The sequence below is a fragment of the Mercenaria mercenaria genome, chromosome 15, assembly GCF_021730395.1.
Source record: "Mercenaria mercenaria strain notata chromosome 15, MADL_Memer_1, whole genome shotgun sequence".
In the NCBI taxonomy this organism is placed as follows: Eukaryota; Metazoa; Mollusca; class Bivalvia; order Venerida; family Veneridae; genus Mercenaria; species Mercenaria mercenaria.
The window spans coordinates 62,015,501-62,041,997 of NC_069375.1; the positions used below are offsets into that span (position 1 = coordinate 62,015,501).

Genomic DNA, 26,497 nt, shown 5'->3' on the forward strand with positions numbered 1-26,497 from the left:
GCTCACCTGAGCACAAAGTGCTTATGGTGAGCTATTGTGATCACGCTGTGTCCGTCGTGCGTGCGCCCGTCCATCGTTAACAACTGTGTTATACATGCTAACATTTGGATACTAACAATAGGTAAATGCAATATTTCTTTGATGTCATTTATTCCGTAAGCTCTTATGTGGTTAATTTTTCTCTTAGGTGGTTAAAAGAACAATAGGGAGACCACATAAGTATTAATTTGTAAAGACGTCCGATCTCTCCAGAACTATTGGATAGATTTTGATGAAACTTAGCCTGGATGTTCTGTGGTTGCTCATCTACCAAATTTGTTCAAACTGTTGAGCTTGGTTACCCATAGGAACCATTAGAGCTAAAAATAGAAACATCTCTAAACGACATCACCTCATAAACCGATGGTCCGATTTTGAAATAACTTCACACAAATGGTCCTTATGTCACCCTCTACCAAGATTGTTCAAATTATACCGATTCGTCAAAAAAACAAAAAAAAAAACATGGCCGCGTGGCATGTATATAGTGGAAATTTAAAACATATTCTTGTATGAAACTTCTGGTCCAGTTTTAAAATAACTTAAATTTACACAAAATAACCTTGTGTGACCCGCCTCTACGAAGATTGTTAAAATTATTTTGATTCGTCAAAAATATGGTCGCCAGGGGGCGTGGTCACTTTTCCCTGCATGTGTATAGTTGAAATTTAAAACATCTTCCAGCTATTTTGATTCGTCAAAAAAGCACAAACAAAGAAATCAGGGCAATCAGAGTGCGTGATTACTTTTCCTTGTACTTTATAGTGGAAATTTACTTTAAAAATATTCTGGTGTGAAACTGCTAGGACAAAACCAAATTTTAAAATAATTTTATTCATATGGTCGTTTCGTTGTTTTCTACCAAAATTGTTCAAATTATTCCGATTCGTCAAAAAACTTGTCAAAATTATTGCTCTAAGGTCAAAAAAGGCCATGCCCGTGTCTTACATGTACTTAAATTAGGTATTAATGCGTGGGGGTATCTCTCCCATAGGCTTATATATAAGGAACTTTGAAAATCTTCTCTGAATCAATAACAGCTTGAGCCTTGATATTTGGAGTATGATATCAGATTTGTTACGTCTACCCTTATTGCTCAAATTATTGCCCTAGATTAAAAAATGTGTGTGACGTGTATTTGATATAGCTCAACAAAATCTTAGAAGAAACCCAACACATTTGAAGCCTTGTACACAGATGAGCGCTTTAGGGTCAATGACCCTCTTGTTCTTCTTTTGTCTAAATTTCTGTGGTAACATTTTGATCCCATACTTACATCAATTCTTCTCATAGTTAACAATGTCAATAGACAGCTCTTCTTTTACAAAGTTATACCCCTTTTTTGATGGAACTATTTTTGGTTAAATTTTTATATGTATACAAGCTGGTATCTCAGGAACTGCTTGATGGAATGGCTTAAAACTGAACGCACTTGTTAACGGTGACATATCCCATGGTCCACCCGCTCAGTTCAATAGGGAAAGTGCAGATCTACGTATCTCGGGGTCGCGAGTTCGATCCCCAGGCGGGGCGTATGTTCTCCTTGACGATGTGATACAAGACACTGTGAGTGACATCATTCATCCTCCACCTTTGATTCATGTGGCGAAGTTGGCAGCAACTTGCAGAGCACAGGTTTGTACTGGTACAGAATCCAGGAACACCGGTTAGGTTAACAGCCAGCCGTTACACAACTGAAATACTGTTGAAAAACGGCGTAAAACCAAAAACAAACAAACATATCACATGACTCTGTTCAGCTTTTCAGCGAAGTTATGTCCCTTATTTTCGACTTAACAGACTTTTTTTGGTGTAATCTGGTCTTAAGAGGGGGAAGTTCTATGACTCAGAGTTGTTGCTCCTTTTGTACTTATTTATGTATTTTAATTTATTAATTTGGAGATATCTTTTTTGTTGTTGACAGTCGGACGGACGAATGCATGTACACAGGCACGAAGGACACAGCATTATCACAACAGCTCTTCATGAGCTTTGCTCAGTTGAGTTAAAAATAGATAAGACAACCAATGTACCTGTATTTATGGATCTGGATAAGTATTGCACTATATGGCGATGTTTGACCGTGATGGTAAGCAAGTGTTCAAAGTATCAAAGCCACATATCAAATAGTTTAGAATAAATATTGAATGATATGCAAAACTTCAATAATTTTTCTATGTCCTAAAGGGCCATAACTGAGCAAAAGTCCTTGTTGTAGTTATGCAGTCTTGCCTAAATAATTATGTAGACTTTGATAGTAAACAAATGGTCAAAGTTTCAAAGCCATATGAAAATCTGGTTAGACAAAATATAGACTGGCACGAAATATCTAACTGATTTCCAAGTCCAAAAAGGGCCGTAATTCTGTCAAAATACTTGACAGAGTTACGTACACTTGCCTGCAAATGTTCAAAGTTTCAAAGCCACATATCAAACAGTTTTGACAAAATGTGGACTTGTATGAAAACTGAACCAATTGCAAAGTCGAAGGAGGGCCATGGTTCAGCCAAAATAGTTGACAGAGTAATGAACTCTTGCCTTTAGACGGAGATTATGATGATAAGCAAGTGTTCAAAGTTTCAGAACCACAAGTCAAAACAGTTTTCATGAAGTCTGGACTGGTATAAACACTGATTTCAAAGTCCAAAAAGGCCCATAACTCAGCCAAAATACTTGACAGAGTTGTGAACTCTTGCATACTGATTGAGACATTTATAATGAACAAGTGTCAAAGTTTCAAAGCCATATGTAAAACGGTTTCCACAAAATATGAACTGATACGAAAAATTTAACAACTTAACTTCCGAAAACCGCACACCCTTGGGACCTGAAGAAATGCCCATTTTTTTTAAGTTTCCGGTACTTGAAAGTACGGAGTGATTCAGACAAGTACAGCTGTGTACCGCAAGCTGTGTTTTGTAATTTAGAGCAAGTTCAGACTCGAGAATTATCTTAATATTGTCCCGTAAGTGCAGTTCAGGATTAGGACATTTTGAAGGCACCTTATTCTTTTTAAGTATGAAAATAATGGAATGGTTGTAAAATGTTATACTCTAAAGGGTTTACTCATTTTTTACCTACTGCATTTCAGCTTTGGAGTTACGCAGTTTGTGTAACTGTTGAACCAATCACAAAATTAGATTATTGTCCAAAATTAAATTTTCACACTACTTAATTAATTTCTCAACTAAATGCATGCCTTTAAGGATACTGCTATTAAAAGTCAAGGAAATGATTGATGTAAACATTCAAATTAAGTCTGCTAAACATTTCTTTAATGAAAAGTCATTTTATAAATATCACAACCTTCATCCTGCATTTGATCCTTTGATCAACAGGCTACTTTGATTTATATGATGTCAAAGTAATCAGTCAGTGATAATTGAGCCGTGCCATGAGAAAACCAACACAGTGGCTTTGCGACTAGCATGGATCCAGACCAACCTGTCAGGATCCATGCTGTTCGCTTTCAAAGCCTATTGTTATTAGAGAAACCATTAGCAAACAGCATGGATCCTGACCAGACTGCGCAGATACTGGTCGCAAAGCCACTATTTTGGTTTTCCCATGGCACGGCTCAATTATAAACAATGGAATCATCAGGGCTCCGGAAATTTTGATAACTCAATCGGTCCGAAACGAAAATCCTGACATCGGCGCTACCCCACCCACTGCATTCCCAATATTACATATTTTGTAAAACGTGATAGAGTAAAGATATAATCATGTCATGCATTAAAACTGAGTTACCGGTCACCGCGTGTTTCCATACAATGAAGACAGTTATTCAGTGTTATGTGTGATTGTTACTTTGTTTAAATTTCGATTTTTTTCCGAGAAAATACTTGTAAGGATAAAATTACCGAGGCATTGACACCGTGTGCGTAACTAGTCTAAAAGCCAATGCACGTGACCGGTACCGTATACACGGCAGATACTTTGTGATGTTTCCTCATTCTTTGACGGAATTCTATAAAATACAATTACATGACACATATTCTCTGCTAAACAGTCTCGGTATTTTAAGAATACTCTGCCGCGGACCGAATGTGTACGTTATATGAACGCTGAGATCGAATTTCCCGCATGTATAGTACCAAAAGGTCACGCGTGTTGGCCACGGATATTTCATTTCACTTATGTTGTACTTCAATAAGCAGCTACATTTTAAAAGTTATATGTTCTCTTCTGATGTAAACAAAATTTCATTTTGAAACGTTTTTTAAAAGACCGATTTGATAAACAGCACCACTCCGGTTTGCTTTATCATTCGTGTTTTTTTTTCTTTTTCTTTTTTGCACCGTCGGGTTGCAAAGACGATTTTCTGCACTTGTTTCAACTGGAGCCCCAACAAATGAATCTTGTAATTTTTTCAAATCAAGTAATTATAAAAAATATTTTGATTGGTTTTCCGTGTGATGTCTCATTAAATCAAAGACCTATAATGTACAATTATAGCTCTTTGATTAAATGCAGTGACCATTTGTTTTTTACCATGATGAAACATAGCCTTTTGAAATAAACCATCCGTCGGATTTTAAATAAAAGAAGTGGATCCCAGTCGAAATGAGTTGGATCCAGTCAGACATATTTGGAAACCAGTCAAAAATGTTTAATACATTGCAGTCGGCTGTCTGCAAACATTAAAGGATGTGCCACGCTAGTACTGATTGCGTCACGTGCTAGTTACGGACCGATTATCAAAGTGACAGTCAGACTGTTTGACACGTTTATTGATTATCTGAGGGTGCGACCAACAATTTCCTGCTTGGCAGTAGATGGTGTATTGAGATATCAGACAGAAATTTATACTTTTCTCCATTTTTACGGGACCGATTTTTTTTGTTTTTTCACTTTATGAATCGGTCTGAAAAGTAAAAAATCGGTCCAAAACCGACAAACCGGCAAATTTCCGAAGCCCTGGGAATCATCAATGAAATTTTACCATAGACATAGATTTGCATTCAAACAAATATCTACTTGTCTGTATTGTGCAGTTTCTGGAAGAAAGACTATATTGAAATTACTAAAGTCTTTTTTTTAAATATTGTCCGGTGTTCAGAATATGAAGGTCCCGTATTGAGAAGTACAAGTTACAAATATATATAGAAAATAGAAAGGAAAAATTGGGAACCAGAAAATCGTGCGTTTTTAAGAAGTTTCCGGTTTTTGAAAGATCCAGTATTCAGAAGTTTCACTGTACCAGCTTGCATATAAATACTTACTTTAACCAAAGCTGGATACTGACACAGACAAATGGGTAAGGGCAATATTCATGATATCTATTTTTCGAATACTCAAGCTAAAATAAATATTAAGTTGAAACTCAAGTAATCATGCCAAGAACATAGCAAAATATGAAAGCAAAGAAGGTTTTATTCAAGAATGCGTAATTTAACAGGAGGTGTTTTATTCGAGTTTCTCAAATAACTCCAGTAAAAAAATTGATCACGAGTCTCCCTCCATGGCTACTTCTGCCTGCGCTCGCACATAAAATGGTCCCTGGCTACAATAAGCCTTTAACTGTACAATATATGGCTGTCCAAAAATCTCTGCAGAAGTTGGTGAATTTGCTAGAGTTGAAATAATTGCAAATTTCCCCTCCTTTCCTTCTTTAGACTTCTCTGTCGAACGATCGAGAAGGTATTCTCGAAAACCTGGATGACTGTTCATTATAGCCTGGCTCCAAGGTTGCAATGCCAGAGAATTGTAAAAACTAAGGAGAGCTATGCGTAAATCTGGAAACGGCTGATCAGCCAGTGACACAAGGTAGTCAAAAGTTCGAGTCCCTAAATTGTTATACCAACATTCTGTAAGTTTCAACAGCTCTGAAGTTTGATCTGGAACCTATAAAAGACAAAAGTCAAGAGGAATATGAAGCAATCAAAGTCACTGTTAGGTATTCAGTCACAACAACATAATTAAGGTCATATTTAGATTTTTCAGCTTCAACTACAGATAAACAAGAAGGTCGTGATGACCCTGGATCGCTCACCTGAGTAATATGAGCTACATGTTTCAAATGTCAAACTGATGATAAAATATAAAGGAAGTCAGTAGGTCACATTCATGGTCAATGAAATTCAGTATTACGATTTGTGTGCAAAACTGTGTATGTCATCAAAATTTCAAGGCTGTATCTTAAACAAGAGGACCATGATGGTCCTGAATCGCTCACCTGTCCCCACATGACCCAGTTTTGAACTATGACGTCGTTTTTTCTATCATTTGGCATAGTGACCTCGATTTTGAGCTCATGTGACCCAGTTTTGAACCTGACCTAGATATCATCAAGGTGAACATTCTCACCAATTTTCATGAAGATCTCCTGAAAAATATGGCCTCTAGAGAGGTCACAAGGTTTTTCTATTTTTATACCTACTGACCTAGTTTTTGAACGCACGTGACCCAGTTTCGAACTTGACCTAGATATCATCAAGGTGAACATTCAGACCAATTTTCATGAAGATCCATTGAAAAATATGGCCTCTAGAGGGGTCAAAAGGTTTTTCTATTTTTAGACCTTCTGACCTAGTTTTTGACCGCAGTTGACCCAGTTTCGAACTTGACCTAGATATCATCAAGATGAACATTCAGACCAACTTTCATACAGATCCCATGAAAAATATGGCCTCTAGAGAGGTCACAAGTTTTTTTTATTATTTGACCTACTGACCTAGTTATTGACGGCACGTGACCCAGTTTCGAATTTGACCTAGATATCGTCAAGGTGAACATTCTGACCAATTTTCATGAAGATCCATTCAAAAGTATGGCCTCTAGAGAGGTCACAATGTTTTTCTATTTTTAGACCTACTGACCTAGTTTTTGACCGCAGTTGACCCAGTTTCGAATTTGACCTAGATATCATCAAGATGAACATTCAGACCAATTTTCATACTAATCCCATGAAAAATATGGCCTCTAGAGAGGTCACAAGGTATTTTTATTATTTGACCTACTGACCTAGTTTTTGAAGGCATGTGACCCAGTTTCGAACTTGACCTAGATATCATCTAGGTGATCAGTCTGACTAATTTTCATGAAGATCCATTGAAAAGTATGGCCTCTAGAGAGGTCACAAGGTTTTTCTATTTTTAGACCTACTGACCTAGTTTTGGATCGCACGTGACCTAGTTTCGAACCTGACCTAGATATCATCAAGATGAACATTCTGACCAACTTTCATAAAGATCCCATGAAAAATGTGACCTCTAGAGTGGTCACAAGCAAAAGTTTACGGACGGACGCACGGACAATTTGAACAATTTTGGTTGAGGACCATAAGACAATGCTACAAACCAAATATCAAAAGTGTAAGTGTTGTGGTTTCAGACAAGAAGATTTTTAAACTTTTTTTCCTATACAAGTCTATGTAAAACTTGGGACCCCCGGGGTGGGGCCATATTTGACCCTAGGGGGATAATTTGAAAAATCTTGGTAGAGGACCACTAGATGATTCTACATACCAAATATCAAAGCCCTAGGCCATGCGTTTTTTTACAAGAAGATTTTCAAAGTTTTCTCTACATAAGTCTTTATAAACCATGTGACCCCCCGAGGCATGGCCAAATTTGACCCTAGGGGGATAATTTGAACATTTTTGGTAGAGGACCACTAGATGATGCTACACACCAGATATCAAAGCCCTAGGCCCTGTGGTTTTAGACAAGAAGATTTTTAAAGTTTTTCCTTTCGGTTGCCATGGCAACCAGAGTTCTGCATGGAATTCAATTCTTTGAACAATTTTGAAAGGGAACCACCCAAGAATCATTCTTGTGAAGTTTGGTGTAATTCTGCCCAGTGGTTTTCAAGATGAAGAATTTTCTAGAAATTGTTGACGCACAACGGACGACGAACTACGGACATCAAGCGGTCACAATAGCTCACCTTGCCACTAAGTGACAGGTGAGCTAAAAACCCATTTGCCTGACACATTCTTGTTTTGTTGGATTTTAAGGCACACTTACACAATTTCAGGTTGTCTGATGGCTTTTCAGCTTTTGATGGTGAATGAAGATAACAGGTGCAGCTTTGGGCATAATTTCAGCAAAGACGTTAGTTTACTTGCTTGATTTCAGGCAAAGACTGGCACCCAAGTATACACAGTGACCTTCCATAAACCAGCTGCATGAATTGTGCCTCTACAGATACAGGTAGAGACACCGACCTGCTGAAAGCCAGCTAGGTAGCTTCCTCATGAAAATGTTTTACAACATACACCTGAATTCCAACATGCTAGAGTGGAGGCAAGTGCTTCAAAGTCAATGGCCTTTTCCACTCAGATATAACCCCTGCCACACACACACCCCTAATTTGAAATGTTATGCAAAATATTCAATTTATAATTAAGTAGTGACTAATATATACACAGTTTAAGAAGCCTTAATTGTACTTTCTCCAGTACTTGACATTAGAGTTAGATTTCTTATAATTGCAAACAAGTTCACAAAATGAAAATGAGGTGGAGAACAGTATACCTTTAATTTGAGAAGTGTAGCAAGAGCTTGGAGAACAACAATCTTTGTGTCATGCTGGGTTTCTCTCAAAGCTTTACCTATACATCTTACACCTGTATCCATCTTGTTACCTGCAATATAGAAACAGTAGAACATGATCATGGTCATCGAGTTTTACCTATTTATCTAACCACTGAATCTAAGGATCCCATATTTACATGTTTAAACGAGTCAGTGTCGTGTTTGACTGCTAAACATTTACAAAATTTCTATCTGCTTAAACAACACAATCACCCTTCCAATGATCAATGTTTTTCTCTGTTCATGAAATGGAATGAAACAAGTGTTTTCTGGCTGTTAATGATATTAAGGTCTCTTTTTTCAGTTAAAACAGTAAGCCGCCATTTTGCACATCTGAATAGTGATAAATTCCGTAATCGGTACGAAAATATACTGTGTAAGAGTTCACATGTATACAGTGCTAAATTTGATTCAATTAAAATAAATTGTTCCATTTCACATTGGAATTACATCAAGCAGTGCCAAACCCAGCGCGGAAATGTCAAAACATCCTGAACTTGTAAAAATGTTACCAAAAAATTACCGCGAATTTATGATATTTTTTTCCTATCAAATTTCAGAAAATAATGCATTTACGATTATGGGCTCTCGTTATAAAGGGAAAAAGCTAGCCAGAGTCATGGATGAAGACAATATACTGGGATAATTTATTGCCGCTTAAATGGTATCGTTTCGTGTTTGAAAGATCGTGTAAACGTTTACAAAAATCTGTAAATGTGGTAGCCTTACCTGCATCTATCTAGTTGCAATTTAGAAAGAGTATAACATGATGAGCAACTTACCATAGATACATGTATCTAATAATAAGAAATTTTTTTAACACGTTACAAACATGATGACAGTTTTCGCAAGTAGCAAACATAGAGCTAACGATACCTAGCTTTTCCAGGGCCAGCTTTCCCTCCACTGAGCTTCCAATGAAGCCTACGGTCTGTATGGCCAGACTGTGCATTGAGTCACTCTGTGGTGCTGAGAGATTTGTGAACACTGTAGATACAAATGTCTCATTGGCTGTCATAACTTCTTTTGGGTGAATTCTTGCAACGCATCCAAAAAACTTTATTAAACCTGAAAAGAAAAAAAAATGTTATAGAAAATCCTACCAATAAATTAAAGATTTTTCATTCAAATAGAAAAAAAAAAATTCTAAAGAAGCTTTGCAATAACAAATGGCATCAGTTCCATCACATTCATCTGGGCATACTGTAAAATAAGGTGTTTTTTGAATAGTACAAATTTTCACGGATTTGGTGGTGGAGTCAATTCATAAAATAAAATCTCAATGAACAAGTAAAGTTTTGACTCATTTTTAATTATTCCCAAAAGCTGAAACCAACAAATTCAAGTTACCTCCTTTTAGTCAAATACACAAAATTATTTCCCTGTAAAGTAAAATGATTGCACGGTATATCAACTATTGAAAGTCATCAGAAAGATGCCCTTGCGGCAGCAGTATAGCAGACGTCACAAATAAAATTTCTGATCAGTATCTTAAAGTCTTATTTTCATCATATAAATCTTTTTTTAGTGCCAAATTCCAACTTTTCTGACAAAATTTGAAATGCTGTTTTTGATGGCTTTAAGCTGCCATCTTGTTACCAGTTACTCTCCTTTCAGAAGCCTGGCACAAAAAGATATGATTTGGGAGGTAAAAGTAAACAAGGAAAAGGTGTTTCACCAAATGGCTGTCAATTTCAGTAGGAGTGATGCTATACTGAACAGACAATTTTCAATTTTCTTTTAACTTAACAGGATGGTAGCATTATCCCAGTAGGAATAAAGAAAAACATTCCACTGTGTCATCATTGACAAGTGATCTACCTCTCATTCACATTCTATGGAAATCACAAAAGCAACAAGAGCTGTCACAGAAGACAGCACGTTCGACAATTTCTATGCTGAATAGTGAAACTGGACACACCTGAGGAAACTGAAGCTGTCACTGGAGTGTTTAATGACTCCAGTGGTGGATGAAGATATTGCACAATGGCTTGAGTCTGTGTCAAAAGTATTTAATTTAAGTAATAAGAGAGGTAAAGACAGTGTATCAAAACACTATATAAGTATAATTCTAAGCAAAAAGGGGGAATAATTCATAAAATATTGGTGAAAGAGTTATGCAACTTGTGTCATATGATGTGGATAATGATGTGGAACAACTACTTCAAGTTTCAATGAAATGCATTTCGTAATAAATGAGATATAATAGTGAAAATGCATCAAAATTAACCTTAAATTCTAAGTAAAAGGAGCATAATTCATGAAAAATTGGTTCCAGAGTTATGCACCTTGTGTCATATGATGTGGGTGATAAGGTGAAACAACTGTTTTAAGTTTTAATCAAATCCATTTAGTAACAAGAGCACCGCCTTGCGGGTGCTGACGCTCATCTGATTTTTTTTGTATAATAGAAATATTGTCCTACCCATGATTTTCTAAGTCTAAAAAGGGCCATCATTCTTGCAAAAAGCAGGATAGAGTTATGTTTCTTGATGTACAGTGTCCACTTATGATGGTGAAGAACTGTTGCAAGTTTTAAAGCAATAGCTTTGATAGTTTATGAGAAAAGTTGACTTAAACATAATATTCAACCAAGAAAATGATTTTTCTAAGTCCAAAAGGGGCAATTATTATTGCAAAAAGCAGGATGGAGTTATGTTGCTTGCTGTACAGGGTCAGCTTATGATGGTGAACAAGTGTTGCAAGTTTCAAAGCAATAGCTTTGATAGTTTAAGAGAAAAATTTTACCTAAACATAAAACTTAACCAAGAAATCTGATATTTTCTAAGTCCAAAAGGAGCCATAAATCTTGCAAAAAGCAGGATGGAGTTATGTTTCTTGCTGTACAGGGTCAGCCTATGATGGTGAACAAGTGTTGCAAGTTTTAAAGCAATAGCTTTGATAGTTTAGGATAAAAGCTGACCTAAACATAAAACTTAACCAAGAAACTGATTTTCTAAGTCCAAAAGGGGCAATAATTCTTGCAAAAAGCAAGATGGAGTTATGTTTCTTGATGTACAGGGTCTGCTTATGATGGTGAACAAGTATTCCAAGTTTCAAAGCAATAGCTTTGATAGTTTAGGAGAAAAGTTGACCTAAACATAAAACTTAACCAAGAAATCTGATATTTTCTAAGTACAAAAGGGGCCATAAATCTTGCAAAAAGCAAGATGGAGTTATGTTTCTTGCTATACAGGGTCAGCTTATGATGGTGAACAAGTATTCCAAGTTTCAAAGCAATAGCTTTGATAGTTTAGGAGAAAAGCTGACCTAAACATAAAACTTAACCAGGCAACGCCGACGCAGACGCCGACGCCGACGCCGACAACCGCTCAAGTGATGACAATAACTCATCATTTTTTTTCAAAAAATCAGATGAGCTAATAACTGAGATGGATTGAAAAGTGTATCTAAACTTAAACCTGTGTGTGTGTGTTCGGGTTTAACGTCTTTTTCAACAATTTTTCAGTCAAATTAATAACGTTGTCTACTTGTAGCAGTAAGCACAATGCCAAGCTTTATAGTGCTGCCTCACTGGAATATCACGCCATAGACACGTGGCATGATACCATACCCAGTCACATTATACTGACACCAGACTGACCAGTCCTAGCATTATCCTCTTAATGCTGGGCATCAAGCGAGGAAGCTACTAGTACCATTTTTACGTCTTTGATATGAAGTGGCCGGGGATCGAACCCAAGAACCACCTGCACTCTGAAACTCTAGTTAAAAGGTTAATTCATGAAATACTGGTGTAAAAATTATGGCACTTGTGTCATATGATGTGTGAGATCATGTGGAACAACTACTTTTGGTTTAATTTAAATCCATCTATAAATAACTGCCATCGAGTAAAAGTGCATCAAAACTTTGACGTGAAATTCTAAGGGGAATAATTTATGAAATATTGGTGTGAGAGTAATGGCCCTATTTTAAGTTTAAAGCCAATGCATCTAGTTATTACTGAGATAAGGAGAGAAAAGAGACAGTGTAAATAAAATTTAACCAAGGTTTGGACACGGAAAGATGCCAACATTGATGCTGGGATGAGTAGGTTAGTTCTCCATATACTTCGTGCAGTCAAACATAAAATCTTACCCAAGCCCACACTTGGCAACATGGCAACATCACCTTTGGATGACAATGTCCAACCATGTCAAAGTAGGTAAAGATCTCATTTTCAGTATAACAAGATTTTTATGTGTAAAGTGTCCTGGAGTAAAACAACAGTACCTGGTACAAGAAATCCTGCCAGAGGGTCAGATTCTGATGACCTCATCATGTTTTCCAGTGTAGCCAAAACTCCTTGCTGGTCCAGGTATGTGAGGCCATGTTCTACAAGGGCAAGGTCAGACAAAAGCTCGAGACAATTGAGCTGCACGAGGATATCGTCACGATGAAGCTCATTCAGAAACTGTTGTAGTAATCCGCTCTCAGAACAACTGTGTAATCCAGATATAGACTGACTGCTGATGGTCACAATTACCTTCCAAATAAAATTCATACACATTATTTTGTAGATTAGTGGTTATTCGTGATTTTGCTTATATTCTAAAATACAGAAACAAACAAACTTAAAACACTTGTAAATGCTAAGAATTATTTTCAGAAAGAAAACTGACAATGAAGTGCTAATTCTTAACACAAGCTGGCAGAAGGACTGCTGGCTCAACTTTTTTTAAAACATCTGCCAAAGATAACTGAAACTGAAATAAAAGATTGAAATGCATTAAATGGAAGAGCTGTTTGTAATACAGATACGCATCCTGTCACTGCCTTTTCTTAAATTCAATCCTGAGATCAATATGACCTTGACCTTTCACATACTGACCCCTAAAACAAATAGAGGTCATCTACCATACTAGACAAAGGCAATTTTTCTGTGATGTTTGAAGGCAGTAGGCTCAAGGGATCTTTACTTATTTAGTGGGAACCATTTAAAGTCTCCAGGTCACTGAGATTTTGTCCTTTGACTTACTAACCAACAAAATTATTGGGGTCAAATATTGACCTCAGGCAATCATCCTTTGAAGTTAGAAATCAGCAAGCCAACCATTCTCTAGTTATTGAGTGAATACCGTTTCAAGTCTCAATGTCACTGTGACCTTGGAACTTTGACCCCTTAAGCAAGATGCCCCATCTACTGACCACAGGTAATCATGCTATGAAGTCTGAGAACTGTTGGCTGAAGCCTTCTTTACCTTAGACTGAGGGGAAATGATTTTCAGTCTCAAGGTCACTGTAACCTTGACCTTTGACCTACTTAACCTCAATGTAATAGGGTGCAATTTTCACTGTTTGCCTTGTTTTCGTTGCTTCAGAGGGATCTACTTTTCAGATTTTATTCATCAACTGATTACAGACAATCATCCTATGAAGTTTGACTCCTGTATGCTAAAGTGTTCTTTAGTCAGTGTTAGTTATTGAGCAGAAACTGTTTTCAGTCTCGGTGTCTCTGTGAACTTGAACTTTGACCTACAGAGTCCCAAAAAATAAGGGTTCATCTACCAATAACTGGCAATCACTCTTTGAGAATAATTCAGCAACAGCTCTAGGCCAAAGTGTTCATGTGTTACTAAGTAGACTTCGTTATCAGTTTCCAGTGTACTGTGACTTTGCGCTTCGGCCTACTAATAACCTTGTATCTTGTATAATAATTGACCACAGACCATCATCCTAAAAGAATTTGATCATTGTGAGACAAAGCATACACTACTTATTGATAAGACCCAAAGTGTCTATGGACCGATATTCATATAATGACAATATACCCTCTGTTCTTCAAAATTGGGGTTAATTGGGGATGGCATAAAAATCTGGAACCTGTGACGGGATATGGTTGGTTCAAGAAAGGAACCAAGATCTTATGGTGATACAATTTATATGCAAGTTTGGTGAAAATCCAATTACAAATGAAACTGCTATAGCCAATTCCTGGCCCTTTCGGAGCAGTTACTCTAGAACCAACATGTATAACAGAATATGACTGGTTCAAGAATGGATCTGAGATAATATGGTGATACAAGTTGTGTGAAAGCTTGGTTTAAGTCCAGTCATAAATGAAACTGCTATTGTGTAGACAAGACCAAAACAGCTTATTTCTGGCTCTTTCAGGGCCATACCTCAAGAACCCATGATGGAATATGTCTAGTTAAAAAAAACTGGAGATCTTATGGTGATACAAATTGTGTGCAAGTTTGGTTAAAATCAAATCATAAATGAAACCACTATCGTGCAGACAAGAAATTATTGATGCACGCACAATGGATATCAAATAGTCACAAAAGCTCATCTTGAACCTTTTGCTAAGGTGAGCTGAAAATTAAGTAAAATATTTTACCTCTATGTTTGACCTTGACCTTTGAGCTACAGGTTTAAGTATATTAATCTGACATGACATCTAATAATGGTAAGTGTATATGCAAAATTATATAAATATTCATATGTTCATAAAAAGCTATAACATAAAAAAACGTAAAATCTTTGACCTCTTAGGTTGACCTTGACCTGTCAGCTTGGGGTCTATGTGTTGCAGACTACACACATTGTGTAGTTATGGCAAATTGTACAAACAAAGACACAGGGGTTACACTGTATGCTCTCTTTCCCACACCCCAAGTGTTATGGTGTGCACATAAAAACCTTAAAGTCACAGAGCACTGCATTATGACATAAGAAAATTCAGGGGAACTCTTACATGCTGATTTTCAAATGTTCTGAAGCAAACAGAAATATCATACCTCATACACTCTGAATCGTACAGTGTCATTGGAGGAGAGGATGTCCTGTAAAGCTGACATCACCGCCCCACCATACAGTGTGGTTATACTACCGGTGCTTCCACCTGTCACAAAGACGAAACTTTAAGTTACATGCATAGTTATGAGCCATATCCAAGATAGGGACCTATATCAGTACAGCGAAGCATCTAGCATAAAAAAGTCCAACCGATGTTATCTACCTATCTAACACTTAGAATGTGCATTTAGAAGTGTTTTATGCTGGTTATATAGCTAGATTCCCCTGCCTTCGTTGACACAACACTTACCTTTTAACTTTTTTTTTTAAATTAAGAAAGACTTTATGTTTAAAGTCTCTAACGCTGAGCATTAAATTGCCCTAAATCTTTCCCTTTTGGTTAGTTGTATATAATATTTTCATTTAAGAATTGAAAATGTATAGTTCTAGAACAAGGCAGATACATGTAACTATGAGAATCCTTCCTTCTACACAACACTTAAAAGAAGTAGACCAGTTCTCAGTTTGGAGAAAAGTAATGGTCAAAAAGGTTTTGAAAGTTTTCAGCAACAATTTAATGCACTAGTAATATGTCATGTTCCACTTTAACTTTTCTAAAATATTTACTGCACACGGCATCTAAATTATTATGCTATGTATCATGGAAAACTACATGTAAGATGAACTGGCAACCTGTATTTACCAGCACCATCAAACAGAAGATACTTAAGGTATTAGGCCCCTAATAGTAATGTTTAAAAAATGGCATTTGCTTGGTATATTCTTACAATTGACCATGCTTTGCACTTATATGCAAATTTTTAAAAACTTTTACCGTGCCGTTTTTTTATAAATTTTGTGTAATTTATGGTATTTCCTAAAGCTCAAGTAGAGACAAATTTCAAAGTGTTGGCCTTTATCCAAAACGTTTTCAGAGAATTTATTATTCCATTATTTTTTATGAAAGAAACATCAAACAACTGGTAAACAATCATAAAACTTAAAATAAAAACTGTCAATATCCTTTTTTCTAGGGTGCCTCGAGTAAACGGATTTAATCAGACAGAATTCCAACTCCAATATTGAAAAATTATGGTCGAATCCTGCGGGTCTGTTTTGAATTTTGCTCACTTCATTCAAAAATAAACTTGGGGCAGAAGTAAAACCTACCTACATTTCTTCCACAATATGTAATCTAAAGAATGAAGGCAAAATAGAGAACTTTTACCGCACGTAACTCAGTATTTTTAAAGATGTCTAACTCTACCCCTTCTGTTTTAGAGGTAAATTCACTTTTAACAGCAAGAAATCGCATATCAAATGATTTTTTTTCCATTTTTGTACAATAAATCAATATCAAGTCTTGAAAGAAGTAAAAACTTACTAGAAAAAAAGGAAAACTGGGAAAAAAAATTTGGTCCCAGTAGGGCTTGAACCTACGCACCCGTGAAAATTGCTGTCAAAGTAGGTTTATTGTAGGAATTGAATACTCTTCAAAAAGGAGGTACTCTATTATGGGCCTAATACCTTAAAGTGCATCAAGCAAAAACTTACCAATATTAACCAGGGTGTTCCCAGCAATTTTAGCAACCTCAAGAACGTCATCTGCCATGGTTTTAACAACTTGTATAACCAATTCTTCATACTGTAACAACTCATTTACCATTTCTCTACTGATTCTTTCAATCTTAAAAACAGCAATTTATCACTGATATTCACTGAAATATTAGGGTAAAATACATCTGATAATTTTACAGAGAAAAATAGGAAATATAATTTCCATTGAGTAAATCTGACTTAATACTGAGTTATAATCTAACTACCTCAGTTTCAGTGGCGACACTGACATTGTGGGTATATAAATTTGTGAATTTCAATATAAAAATTATGAACATAAAATGAATGGGAATTTTACTTTCATAGCTCGCTGAGATTAAGTTTGAGGACTGCAATATAGTATTCCAATACAAAATTGATTATCTTTTTAGTAATAAACATTTACACCTGTACATAGATATACATTAAGTTTTTTCATTACTCTTAGAATTCTTAAAAGTATTTCAGTTTTGTGAAGTTTTTCATATGACGAAACACAATAACAACAGCTGTATCATGACAGCATGCTAGCCTATATTTGCAGATTTGTAAAATGGATTTTCTATCTAAGTATATTGTCCATATTCAATGAGAAATATGGGACATGTTTTTGCGCTTGTGTTTTATTGCACCCAGAACATGCATGAAGTTTCAGTTACGTACCTGTATCAATTTTAGACTGTAATTTTCAAAAGTTAACAAACGGTGTTTACTAATTTTTGCTATGATTTGACCCAGTGACCTAGTTTTTGATCACACGACCCAGATTCAAACTTGACCTAAAGATCATCAAGATTAACATTCTGACTAAGTTTCATGAAGATACAGTCATAAATGTGGCCTCTACAGTGTTAACAAGGTTTTCCTTCGATTTGACCTTGTGACCTAGTTTCTGACCTCAACTGACCCAGATTTCAATGTGACCTATAGATCATTAAGATTAACATTCTGACCAAGTTTCATTAAGAAATGGTCATAAATGTGGCCTCTACAGTGTAATCTAGGTTTTCCTTTGATTTGACCTGGTGACCTAGTTTTAGATCCTACATGACCCAGATTCAAACTGGACCTTGAGATCATCAATATTAACATACTGACTAAGTTTCATAAAGAAAATGTGGCCTCTACAGTGTTAACAAGCTTTTCCTTTGATTTGACCTGGTTGCTGACCCCATATGACCCAATATCGAACATGTCCAAGATTTTATTGAGAGTAACAATCTGACTAATTTCATAAAGATTGGGCCAAAATTGTTACCTCTAGAGTATTAACAAACTTTTCCTTTGATTTGACCTGGTGACCTACTTTTTGACCCCAGATGACCCAATATCAAACTCGTCCAAGATTTTATTAAGACTAACATTCTGACCAAGTTTATGAAGACTGGATCAAAATTGTGACCTCTAGAATGTTAAGCTTTTCCTCTGATTTGTCCTGGTGACCTAGTTTTTGACCCTAGATGACACAATATCAAATTTGTCCAAGATTTAATTGAGGGTAACATTCTGACAAAGTTTCATTCTTATGGGGCCAAAATTGTGACCTTTAAAGTGTTAACAGTCAAACTGTTGATGACAACGGACGACTGTCGAACGAGGACGACAGACACAGGGCGATCACAAAAGCTCACCTTTAAGCACTTCATGCTCAGGTGAGCTAAAAAATTGCAATGTAGTGGCAGTTTATATCCTGCCTCACCTCTGAGATACAAAGCTTCCGTACAGCTGCTTCATCATTGGTCAAGCCAGTCTTTATTTCGTCTTGAAACTGGGTCAGTACAACATCAGGTGAGAGAGCTTTTAACAACTTGTTCAGCACATCACAGCACAGTTCTAACTGCTCTCTGAAAAGGAGGAAAATAAGGTGCCTTAATGTCACAAAACACAGCCAACATACAGTTACCTTAGCCTATTATAAATTAACACAGATCCATACGCTCGAGATGTTATTCCACTGGTCACCAATCTTCCTTCCTGTGTAGTCTGGGCTTCAAATTTCAATTATGACAACTAAGTATCATGACCCCCTACCCCGCCCCACCTCCCCACCAACGTGCTACTCTCTGCAAAATGGTAAAGATTCCTTCCCATTGGTGGTCACCCAATTATTATCGAATTATCGAGATGTATGAAGCTGTAAGTTGTGTCAAAGTAACAAAGTAATTTGATAAAAGCCATTAAATAAAATCATCTTTGCTTGTGATAAGAGTAGAAAAGTATTTTTACTTAATCTCAGAAAAGCAAAGAAAAATAAATTTTGTTCTATTGCTTTATAAATCACTTTGCTTATTGCTTCTCTGCATATTTCTTGTGTATTTTTACCAATAAGCACATTATACCTCTGCTGACCAGCCCAAAAATGACAGTAACATTATGCAACCAGTTTTTGAAACAATAACATGGTTCGAATTTTGTTTTGAGCAAAATCTGAACAAGAGGGTCATGATGACCCTGGATCGCTCACCAGAGTAATATGAGCTACATGTTTCAAATGTCAAACTGTTGATTTTTAGAATTTTTTTGGAAGATTTTCTGATGTACAATCAAGTAACCCCTGGGGCGGGGCCAAGTTTATCCCGGGGGTCATGAATGGAACAAAGTTTGTAGAAGTCTACTAGGCAATGTAACATATCAAATATCTAAGATCTAGGCCTTCTGGAAAATATCTTTAGCAAATTTTTGAAGATTTCCCTATATACAATCAAATAACCCCTGGGGCTGGGTAAATTTGACCCTGGGGGGTCCAGATTTGAATTTTTTTTGTAGAAGTCTACTAGGCAATGCTACACGTCAAATATCTAAGATCTACGCCTTCTGGTTTATTTTTAGAAAATTTTTGAAGATTTTCCTATGTACAATCAAGTAACCCCTGGGGCGGGGCCAAGTTTATCCCGGGGGTCATGAATGGAACAAAGTTTGTAGAAGTCTACTAGGCAATGTAACATATCAAATATCTAAGATCTAGGCCTTCTGGAAAATATCTTTAGCAAATTTTTGAAGATTTCCCTATATACAATCAAGTAACCCCTGGGGCTGGGTAAATTTGACCCTGGGGGGTCCAGATTTGAATTTTTTTTGTAGAAGTCTACTAGGCAATGCTACACGTCAAATATCTAAGATCTAGGCCTTCTGGTTTATTTTTAGAAAATTTTTGAAGATTTTCCTATGTAAAATCAAGTGACCCCATTGGGCGGGGTCAATTTGACCCCGGGGGTCATGATTTGAAATTTTTTGTAGAAGTCTACTAGGCAATGCTACATGTGAAATATCTAAGATCTAGGCCTTTTGGTTTATTTTTAGAAATTTTTTGAAGATTTTCCTATGTAAAATCAAGTGACCCCTGGGCCGGGTTCAATTTTGATCCAGGGGGTCATGATTTGAACAGATTTTGTAGAGGTCCATTAGGCAATGCTACATGTCAAATATCTAAGCTGTAGGCCTTCTGGTTTATTTTTAGAAAAATTTGAAGATTTTTCTATATACAATCAAGTAACCCCATTGGGCGGGGTCAACTTGATCCCGGAGGTCATGATTTGAACAAACTTGGTAGAAGTCTACTAGGCAATGCTACATGTTAAATACCTAAGATCTAGGCCTTCTGGTTTATTTTTAGAAAATTTTTGAAGATTTTCCTATGTAAAATCAAGTGACCTCTGGGGCGGGGTCAATTTTGACCCTGGGGGTCATGATTTGAACAAATTTTGTAGAGGTCCACTAGGTAATGCTACACATGAAATATCTAAGCTCTAGGCCTTCTGTTTATTTTTAGAAAATTTTTGAAGATTTTCCTATGTAAAATCAAGTGACCCCTGGGGTGGGGTCAATTTTGACCCCGGGGTCATGATTTGAACAACTTTAGTAGAGGTCCTCTAGGCAATGCTACATGTAAAATATCTAAGCTCTAGGGCTTCTGGTTTTTGAGAAGAAGATTTTTTAAGATTTTCCTATGTAAAATCAAGTGACCCCTAGGGCGGGGTCAAGACCCCGGGGTCATGATTTGAACAAACTTGGTAGAGGTCCACTAGGCAATGCTTCACACCAAATATCTACTGGTAAGCTCTAGGGCTTCTGGTTTTTGAGAAGAAGAATTTTAAAGTTTTTCCTTTCTGTTGCCATGGCAACCAGAGTTCTGCATGGAATTCAATTCTTTGAATAATTTTTAAAGAAGACCATCCAAGGAACATCCCTGTGAAGTTTCATCAAAATTGGCCTGTTGGTTTAGGAGGAGATGTTGTTTAAAGGAAAGTGTGGACGGACGGACGGCTGGACGCCGGACGGTGAGCGATCACAATAGCTCACCCTGAGCACTTTGTGCTCTGGTGAGCTAAAAATGGGAGACTTGCAAAGTTTTGAGAGCGCAAAATCTAGAAATATGTAGCTGCTGAATGTGTTTATAATGTATATATGTATGTATATAATTGGTCTATGATATATATCGATTGTCCAATTAGCTCAGTTGGTAGAGCATCTGACTTGCAAGCAGAAGGTCCCAGGTTCAAGCCCTGAATCCAGCTGCACATTTTTCTCTTCCTATTAGACATTTGCGAATTAAGTCTACGTGGACTGTGGACACCTAAGATGAAAGATTTTTCAAGGGGACCTTCTCAACATAATTTGATTATATTATGCGTGGTAGGAAATTGAGTTTATAACGGCAATACGGTTTGGGTTATTATATCATCACTATGCGGTAGGTGATATAAATTCAGATGTGCCTGTTTTTAGCTTGACTTTTCGAAGAACAATTACAGCTATTGCACTCACTCCGGTGTCAGCGTTGCCGTTGCTTAAAGTTTTTGATAAAGTCAAATATCTCTGTTGCTATCAAAGCTATTGACTTGAAACTTATAATAGTTATATACAGTTGTCTTACGACAGCTCTTCGCTGTCTTACGGACAGCTCTTGTTCCCTGTTTCTGTCCGTCAGAGAGAAGTTATGCTACACATATTGCCAAAAGTTTTAAAGTGAGCCATGCGCTCTGCATGTTGTCATAATGTGGTGAACATTTGTACCAAGTTTCTTTAAAATCCTTCAAGCAGTTCAAGAGTTACACATTCCACTCAAAACAAAGTTATATGACCTTTGACCCCACCCCTAAGTTTGACATTGACCTTGTCTCGATGTGGTGGACATTTGTGCAAAGTTTCTTTAAAATCCCTCAAACAGGTCAAGAGTTACAGAGTGGACACAAAACAAAGTCATATGACCTTGACACCTAAGTGTGACCCTGACCTTAAAGCGAGCCACCTGATACAGGCGCTCTGCACGTCGTCTTGATGTGGAGAACTTTTGTCAAGTTTGTTTAAAATCCTCTAAGGGGTTAATGAGTTACAGAGCAGAGTTGACAAGAAATTGCTAACAGACAGACGGACACACACACAGACAGACAGATAGACAGATGGCCAGATGAACACCTGTGGTATCCCGAAATACGTCCCCTCGGGTGTAAAAGGAAAGGAGAGGCAAGCTATTAGGTTTTCCACAATGATTTTTGTGCATATCTATTGCAAAAATAAAAAAAAAAATCCACTAATTAAGCAAATACTTGCAATGTTTACAAGTTTGTCTACCAGCCATTCGGCAGTTTTCCTCATTAATATGCAAATTAAGTCCCGCCCATAGGTAAGAGAACACCAGATTTTACGTAACATCCTCCAGCTAGACAAAAATGAATGAAATATTAGTATTCGGCGAAACATGAAAACGTCTAAACTCGACGGATTTTATGGGGGAGGAGGGGATGGGGGCCCTGCGACCATCCCCTCAAAATACACCCATGATACTTAACAGTAAAGTGGAACATGCACATGTTAGATAAGTATCAGATAGAACATATTCAGTAGTAGTACAATTCTTAAAGTTCCGATAAATTATGACCACGCCCGCGACCTTGTGGTTTATTTGCAAAATATCTGGTATGTCCACTTCCCTGAGAAGAATAGTTCCGATAGTGCCAAATGTAAACAAATGTTTAAATTGGCGCTTATGACTTTTGAGTGTTACTGTTAGTTTGGCTTAAATAGTTTTTCAATGTTTGAGTAATATTTAGTGCTTTTTAACCTACGATAGTTTGATGGCCACAATTGTTAACCTATACCGCAAAATTAGTGATGTGACATCACATGATGAGAATATATGGCTGACTATTGTTGTTTGAAGTGCACATGAATGCTTCTTGAATGATATCTATTTATTTTCACACAGTTATTGATGCATATGACATGAAATTTTGCGGTAAAGATAGTAAATATACTGTTGTGTTGTTTCTTATTTCATGTCGTTACTTCGAATGTCAAGTACTGCGGCATTACAGATGGAATATATTTATAATCAGTATTTAAACCTATAGCATGTTAAGCGTTGGCAGCGAGGAAAATTTCATCAGAAATTGCTTCCACTACAATTGTATTTTGGTCTTTTGAATGTTTGACACAAGTGGGGGATATATTGCCCATATGAAAAACTTATTTCAGTATTTCTCAGGATCACATCAAATTTGTTGGACTAGAGCACAGGCTAGGCGTCTGGCATACATGTGATATGTCCCGAATTGTCTGGGATTGTCCCGGAAATTACATACTCGTCCCGGTGTCCCGGACAGTGTTGAAATGTCCCGTAAAAATAAAAATACAGGAACAAATAAAAACAATCCCCTAAAAACTTGTTTTTTGTCTATAAGTTGTTGAATTTTACACAATAAACAGTCCTCGGTGTCACATTGTTTATTCCTAATTATCCAATATCAGTTTCATGCCCTCAAGCAGGATACGTGTTGATAAAGCCCGCTTTGATCACGCGACGATCTTTTGATGACACTGATTAAGTTACAGTCGGTTATTATGATGACCCTGATTAAGAATTGACAGGATTATGCAATCAATAACTGTTTTATGATACTGAAATTAGGAACAATAGTCGAAAATCTCGTTGTTTTTAGCACACTGGCGGTAAAGCTACATGTAGCCTTTATGGAAGAGATTATTGAAAACGGTCAATTAAACGATAATTATTTTGAAAGGTTGTAATAATTTAAGATCTAGATCGCTTGTCACACATATTCTAAATTAAAATGTTGAATGCCGTTGCCGACCGACCCATGAAAATTGACCCGACTCAAAGTATTTTATATCATCGATTTTATCTAAAAGATTTATTTTATTCCTTTAAGGATTCAATTTAATTATTAGATAAACGTTTAAGCTTTAAAATGATACCAAATTAGCTAGAATTTAAATCACGATAACCAGGTTGATTCTTCGTATATAGTAAGTCTCCTAATTCTGTTCACCTTGGGACCGCAATAAATTCATGTGCCGAACTATAGATGTGTATTGCCTGTACTTACCTCCCTTAGAAAGCTAGACGACATTTGTAGCAAATAATTACGCTTGTAGTTACAAGCCAGTGAACAATATTTATCTCAGAAAACTACATGTAATATTATGATATTTTTGCATGAAACAGACGAATACCAATGTCACGGTGTATGTCCCGGACAAAAGGTAAAAATCCCGGAAATTTTAACTCAGAATCCCGGAAATGCCCTGAAAACATTGGCTGTGACTAAATACAGAGTTGGTGCGCCCGTGATATATTACAGACTCCGGTATATACCGGATTAACTAAATTTGAACAAAAATACCTTAAATGTATATATTTTGTAACCATGGTGATTCTAACCCTAACCTTTAGTCAATATATTATGCACATTATACACTAAATGCATGCGGACATGCAAAAAAAATGAGTATTTTTGCCGTGCGTTCCATTTGATAATAATTCCGCGCATGCGCCGAACGGCTGTACCAACTCTGCAATGAGAAACATTCGAAAACATTATGGCATGTATGTGTCTGGTTACCGGATGGCTAGTCACACTTCATTTATTATGCTTCAATGTTAGCTAAGGGTGAAGAGACTTCCCCCTAAGATCTATGTGTTAAAGCCCTGAGATTATGTGGGTGGGGTAATTATGACAAAGCAATTTACAATAACAAACCTATTTTCTGTAGAAAGACAGTCAAAGACACTGCTAAAAGATACATTGGCAACAACAGAACATATTGACTGAACTGGTATATTTCCCAATAAAGCCTTCAAATCAGACAAAACTTCGATTTTATCCTCTTTATTTGGCAGAGAATCAATCAACGAGTTTATGGGCGCAGCCATGTTGTTGTTGGATCACACTAAAATGCTGACGACTTAGATGACGATATAGGTATGACAGTTGTAAATGCCAGGGCTTCCATTAGGATTCAATTTCATGGAGTCAGGACTGCCTTACATTCAGATTTTGGAGTCCCTCTTAAATTTTCTTGGAGTCCTTTGTAGTATCACTTTGTAAAATGACCTTCAATATCATCATCATATCTAAATGGTTCAGAACAATGTGTAAAGTAACAAGGAAGTGTCTAGCCGTCCGGTAACCGGACGCCTAGCCTGCGTTCTAGTCGTCCGGTTACCGGACGGCTAGCAAATCCTCGGGGGATTTTCTAGTCGTCCGGTAATTGATTTCTTAATGAATAAGTAATGATTTTATATAGTTTTAAATGTTATTTACTTAAAATATGAATACTTATCTGATTTTTCAGTCGATTAAACGCAAGAGACCGTGTTTGTTTACAAATCTGTTGATATTCTATTTTTAGAAATGATAAAACATTGAGCGCCGAACGTCCATATGCTATTTTGTAAAAAGTGATGTTTTTTTCTAACGGCCTAAACTTTAATTATTAAAACACAAATTTATATTTATTTTTTGAAGAATGGAAAGCTTAAAAAAGGCAATGCATTCATTAATTTTGACTATTATAATTATTTCAAAATAAAATGGATTAATTATGAACGCTTAACTACTGCTTTTCTTAAAGTTTTGAACATCACGCTCCCGCTTTTGAAATTAGATGTCATTCAAAACGGTAATTCATTCAAAAATATTTGAATACTAAAATATGAAAATTGAAAGTTCTTCAAAACTGTTTTAATTTTAAAAATTCCGATCCCATAAAAGCCTCCAGATGAACAGATTTTAATAAGTGACGTCACGTCGATCTCGCCATTATTGAGTTCGGCAAACTTCCATTTTATCGGCTGAATAATGCAGTGATTTATTGTAAATGATTATTGTATGTATTTACACAAACTTTTGTTTACAGATAAGTATCGATATCTTAAGTAAATAACATTAAAACTATATAAAATCATGTCTTATTCATTAGAAAATTAATTACCGGACGACTAGAAAATCCCCTGAGGATTTGCTAGCCGTCCGGTAACCGGACGACTAGAACGCAGGCCGGTTACCGGACAGCTAGACACTTCCAAGTAACAAAGTAACAGAATTTAGAGAAAAGTACCATTAGAACGATTAGAAAATATTTTATTTTACAAAAAAATATTTTATTGTTTCATTATATGTATAGCAACAATCAACATTTTTATTAAAATCAACAAACTTACTGTTGTTCAGCTACATAATGGAAATCCACTACATTTTACTTGGAGTAGAATCCACAGGTGCCCGTCCAGTCTTGGTGCCCATATGGGTGCCGCCCCTCCAAAAAAAAAAAAAAAAAAT

At 36.4% G+C, this 26,497-nt stretch overlaps 1 protein-coding gene across 1 annotated transcript; it reads right to left on the bottom strand.

The window, feature by feature from the left end:
* Positions 1-5,397: 5,397 nt before the first annotated feature.
* On the bottom strand, positions 5,398-25,122 carry LOC123556570 (26S proteasome non-ATPase regulatory subunit 5-like). The gene is made up of 8 exons (XM_045347389.2): positions 24,917-25,122; positions 18,616-18,760; positions 16,875-17,007; positions 15,323-15,426; positions 12,816-13,068; positions 9,456-9,647; positions 8,520-8,629; positions 5,398-5,886 (listed from the first exon to the last, which is right to left on the bottom strand). Exons 1-8 carry the CDS (start codon positions 25,087-25,089, stop codon positions 5,488-5,490), a joined length of 1,509 nt encoding a protein of 502 aa, XP_045203324.2. The 5' UTR covers positions 25,090-25,122; the 3' UTR covers positions 5,398-5,487.
* Positions 25,123-26,497: the final 1,375 nt, after the last annotated feature.

Coding starts and splice junctions, on each gene's coding strand:
- LOC123556570 (XM_045347389.2), bottom strand. CDS start 25,089: ATGGCTGCGCCCATAAACTCGTTGATTGATTCTCTGCCAAATAAAGAG. Junction 18,761..24,916: donor TGTCTTTCTACAGAAAATAG/GTTTGTTATTGT, acceptor CCTCCTTTTCAG/AGAGCAGTTAGAACTGTGCT. Junction 5,887..8,519: donor CTACACTTCTCAAATTAAAG/GTATACTGTTCT, acceptor TGTCTTTTATAG/GTTCCAGATCAAACTTCAGA.